Source organism: Dermacentor silvarum, chromosome 3 (assembly GCF_013339745.2).
Source record: "Dermacentor silvarum isolate Dsil-2018 chromosome 3, BIME_Dsil_1.4, whole genome shotgun sequence".
In the NCBI taxonomy this organism is placed as follows: Eukaryota; Metazoa; Arthropoda; class Arachnida; order Ixodida; family Ixodidae; genus Dermacentor; species Dermacentor silvarum.
In genome coordinates, this window is record NC_051156.1 from 7,389,051 (window position 1) to 7,393,801 (window position 4,751).

At 47.9% G+C, this 4,751-nt stretch overlaps 1 protein-coding gene and 1 long non-coding RNA gene across 2 annotated transcripts; one reads left to right on the top strand and one right to left on the bottom strand.

The window, feature by feature from the left end:
- The first annotated feature begins 417 nt into the window (after positions 1–417).
- LOC119443712 (uncharacterized) lies at positions 418–2,533 on the top strand. The gene is made up of 4 exons (XM_049664489.1): positions 418–704; positions 1,406–1,969; positions 2,167–2,478; positions 2,522–2,533. Exons 1-4 carry the CDS (start codon positions 489–491, stop codon positions 2,531–2,533), a joined length of 1,104 nt encoding a protein of 367 aa, XP_049520446.1. The 5' UTR covers positions 418–488.
- Positions 2,534–2,567: 34 nt separating this feature from the next.
- On the bottom strand, positions 2,568–4,463 carry LOC119445292 (uncharacterized). The gene is made up of 3 exons (XR_005190521.2): positions 4,049–4,463; positions 3,316–3,412; positions 2,568–2,930 (listed from the first exon to the last, which is right to left on the bottom strand). It is a non-coding gene; the product is annotated as an uncharacterized LOC119445292 (long non-coding RNA).
- Positions 4,464–4,751: the final 288 nt, after the last annotated feature.

Below are 4,751 nucleotides of genomic sequence, written 5' to 3' on the forward strand. Positions count from 1 at the left end.
GGAAGAAGGCGCGTTTGCTCTACATATATGGTGATTGTAAAGGAGAAAAGAGACGCCTACATCTGCAGCCCTTAAGAGAGCACGGCGCAGAACGCGCGTTTGTTCTCCGCCGTGCGTTCACTCCCCGTGAATGCGCGCGTCCCTCGCGCCCTGTCACTCGCTATAGGTGGTATTCACGTGACGTCACGGCAGAGCAGTCTGGCGGGCGCTGTAGCGGAAAAGGCACAAGCTGCGTTGGCCACTATGAAACCGCCATATTTTTGGGGAGCCGGTGTCAACAAAGCTTATCTCCGCTGTTGAAGCGCTGCCGATGTGTGTGTTTTTTTACTTTAGGAGGGGTCACTAAAGTGCCTATCTTTTGCAACTTTGCAATCATGAATGCCAGCCCCTTGTTAGTGCACTTAAGCACGTACGCGCAGAATTTAGAGGCCGGTGCGAAGGTGCGCTACGTCGAGAAAGTGGAGCTTTGAGGTGGCGTCGATCCACTTATGCTTACTGGCAAAGAGGCGTCATTTGATCTCGCGCTCGTATCCAAGGTAGAACTTTCTGATATTAAGGACTACCTTGTGCACGCTACAAGCTTCATAACTCACGAACAGCTGAAAGCAAGAAAATATCTGGAATCACACAACTATTTGACCAGCGGCTTTGTTCAAGAACCCCAGCTGAGAAGACACGGCGAGCACATCATTGTGCGCACGAAGGTAAGACAATCTAAAACGCTACATCAGCTAGTCGCTCTTTGTATTACCGGGTCGAATTGTAACGCTAACGGGTAATACTTGCCAATGTGTGTGACAGGAGTGCGATTCGTGTTCGGAATGTTTCGCTGCGCAGCGAAACATCGTAGCACTTTCTTAAGTTACCGCCAGCGAGTGGTACTTCTTTATCGTTTATGTACCGTTGCTCCTCGATAGTACATGATTGCAGGAGTAGGCTTTCGCACTGCGTAGCGTCCAGCAACGCAGTGCCTTTCGGAGTTAAGGGAGCGAAAACGATACCAAAGAAAATCGTTTGTACGCAACATGTCAGCTACCACCATGCTGCACCTTTAGAAACACTTGCTGTTTAGCGGCTACTTCCAGCTGTTCACCTTGCTCCAGCCCTCTCCCCCCCCCCCCCCCCCTTTTTTTTTTTTGCATATCCCCGTCACCTGCCGAAGCGTTTACTAAGTTCTACAAATTATCGCTACCGGCGAGGCCGCGAGCTTTGCATACGTATGCGCAGTTGCGATTTGATTGTGCAAGCATAAAACCACTCGCTGGTGTTTTGCTTATTTACACTCATGGATACACCTACATTAGTTTCACTCACTGATGATGTAGTAACTCGCCTTGCTTTTTGTGCCTGTGTTCTCAGCATGCATAGAATCAGCAGTTAAATAGATCACTTCCTCCATTTGCAGGTAAACCACTCCCAGGCAATTTCCACTCAGCCACTGGAGCCATGGCTTCTTGTCAAGCAGGATGGAATGGTCGAAGCTGCACACTGCACGTGTATGGCCGGTCTCGGCGAAGCCTGCTCGCACATTGGTGCACTGCTCTTCTATTTAGAAGCAGCTTCAAATTTTCGTGATGGTCAGGCTTGTACTGATAAGGAAAATGCATGGCTGCCTCCGTACTCAAGTACTGTGCCTTGTGCGCCACTTGCACACATTGACTTTGCGTCAGCTACCACCAAGAAAAGGCGGCTGGATGGACATCGATCATCATCCTCAAAGAAACCAGCCACCACTATTGAGAGCTCTTCACAGAACGAATGGAAGGCCTTTCTCGACAGAATTAAGAAGGCTGGCAAATATTCTGCAGTGTGTGCACTGAAAAAGGACTATTGCGAGGAGTTCATCCCTGTGCAAGTGAAGCACTCCACTGCTCTTCTGGGACACTTGGCAAGAGACAAGCCGTTGTCAAGGGATGCGATGCTGGAGGAGTGCGCAATGTTTGCCCAGGTGTATGTTGTAGAGCCAAAGGTATTTATATGTCCATTGAATGATAGCTTTATTGATATAAAGTAACTACATGTTGCATGACAGACAAGGCACTGTTAAATGCTTGAAACTACCAGTGTTTACATTGCCCAACCTGAATGGTTGCTGCTAGCTAAGTGCAGTTTTGTAATCATTTGTACATTGAATTAGTGTGAAAAGTCATTCTATTGATAATACAGGTCTGTAAAGATGTGGAAGCGGCAACGAGAGGTCAGTCGGCCTCAGCAACGTGGTTCACCTTCAGAGCAGGCCGGGTCGCGGCATCGACAGCCCACGCAGCTTGCCGAACGACCTTGACTCAGCCATCTGTGAGCCTGGTGAAGAAGATCTGCTATCCTGAGGAGAGCAAGTTTTCTTCTGCTGCAACTAATTGGAGTCTGCGCAAGGAGGACACTGCCAGGAACCAATATGTTGCTGAAGCATCCAGCCAGCACAAAGAGTTTGTTTCCAACAAGTCTGGATTGCATATTAGTTCACATGAGCCCCACATGGCAGCAAGCCCAGATAGCCTGATTTATTGTGCCTGCTGCCAAGATGGTGTTTTAGAAATTAAGTGCCCATATGCTTGTGTAAATGACGTTGTGACCCAGAAAAGTGGCTGCTTAGAAGTTGCTGCTAGTGATAATACACTGAATCAGAAACGACAACATGCTTACTACACGCAAAAAATACAAATGCAGCGTTTTGTTTGCCAGCGCAGCTATTGCGACTTTTTTGTGTGGACACCAGCAGATAGTCATCTTGAAAGAATCTTCCTGGATGCCGGCTTGCAAGTGGTGTGCCTGCATAAAAACAAAAATGTTAAGATGCTGAATGTCATTAAAGAAAATATTCACCTTGTATGAATAAGCCATTTTACTTGTGACAGTACTGTTCACAGCGCTCTGCTGCGCATTCAGCATTGTAGTCAAGGGTCGCAGCCCTCTTGCAACGTCGCTGGTGCCTGAAATAAAATGTACCTATCTGTAAAAATGTCTACTTTGTACTCATTAGCACTACTTGCATTGATGATTCCACCTCTGCAACTGCTTGCTATTTGTCGCAGTGCTGGCACCAGTTCTCACAATTTTGTATTCTTTTGGAAATTGAAACCAGCCTGCTCTCTGCAGACACAACTATTCTCAAAACAATGCAAACAACTTGGAAGTATCTGATTGGAATGCATTACTTGATGACTATGTAACTTATACTACACAACTGCAGTCGGGAGTGCAATATAAAAGATAGCTGCTGCATCAACACCGTGTCCACCAGCACCTCTTAGGTCTCTGCTATTTTCAAAGTCTGGGTTTGTTTTGCGCTACCAGAAAGAGCACATACATACATACCTTTCTTCAGACCGAGTTGTTGACTTTGTGTCATACCCTAGGTGCAAGCTTGGCGCCCAGTCCGGATTCGTCAGATCCATTAAGTAGGATGGCCTGCCTGCAAGTATGAACAAGACTGCGTTTGCACAACAAAACAAATTCCTAGAAAACTGACGCATTTTTAACAAGAAGACCCACTGGTTGCAGTGGCAAGAAGTCTAACCATTACTTGAAGGCACAACTGCACGACAACCAGCTTTGACACAAATCACGCACTGTGCTAAAGGCTCTCGGGCAAAATAACCTCAAACAGCAGAATCAGCACTACGACAGGCTTCGCTCGTCTCCGGAACAATTACGCCAGGATCATAAACACGAACAGGCATGATGTCCTAGCATTAATTAATTTCTGGGGTTTTACATGCCAAGACCACTTTGAGGCACGTCGCACTGGGGGACTCCGGATTGATTCTCACCACCTGGGGTTCTTTAACGTGCACCATACACGGGCGTTTTTGCGGTTCACCCCATCCTATCAAAATGCGGCCGCCGTGGCCGAGATTTCATACCGCGAACTCGCGCTTAGCTGCGCAACGCTCTAGCCGCTAAGCCACCACGGCGGGTGTCTTGGCATTTAGTGCAACTCAGTTTGAGTGAAAAGAAATAAAAAGTGAACAGGAGAATGCGGCACAGTAGCCCAACCTTTGAAATTCGCGCGGCGTAATTTGTAGCAGAACGACAAATATGCACTCACCAGAAACGAAGTGCTCGCTGCAGACTTTGTAGTGGGTAGCGTCTGTGTTAATGTCACCCCGGTAGAGGCAACGAAACCATTCCGCTCGACGCTTCGTTGAGATCTCTAAGGTCTGGCTGCACTGCCAACGAACAACATTCGGCACAGAAAAAAGCTAAGCTTCTTCGTGTTCTCACCAGAGTCAGCTTTCCACCGCGACTCGTTATTGCATCCGAACACAGCGCAATTAACCATGATTAAAATGATTGCCGAGGCCCTTGAGATTGCAATGCCTGCTGCTGCACTTCAAAGCACCACGAAACGAAAGCATTCCCCCAACGATATGGCGGCCGGAAGCGGAACGCTCACCGCGCCGGCCTGAGCCCTTCCGGTCATGCTGCACGGGATCACAGTGTTGCTTACGCGTGAATACCACCTATACAGCGTTCGGCGCGCGGCGACGATTTCATCTCCACTGACGTCATACGGAACCTCACGGCGACGGCGACGGCGACGCCGACGGCAGAAATCTGCTTTTGAGTGTCCATATAATTGCTATCGCAATAAAACGACCAACGTAAATAAAGTTAAGAAAACCGCGGTTAGATTGCTTGAGCAATTTGGCCTTGAGCGCCTCGCGTCGGTGGTAAAGAAATCTAAAGGACTATACCTTGACATATTTTTTTCAGCTCTAAGACACATAGTCCTGATGTACCTTTTAGAG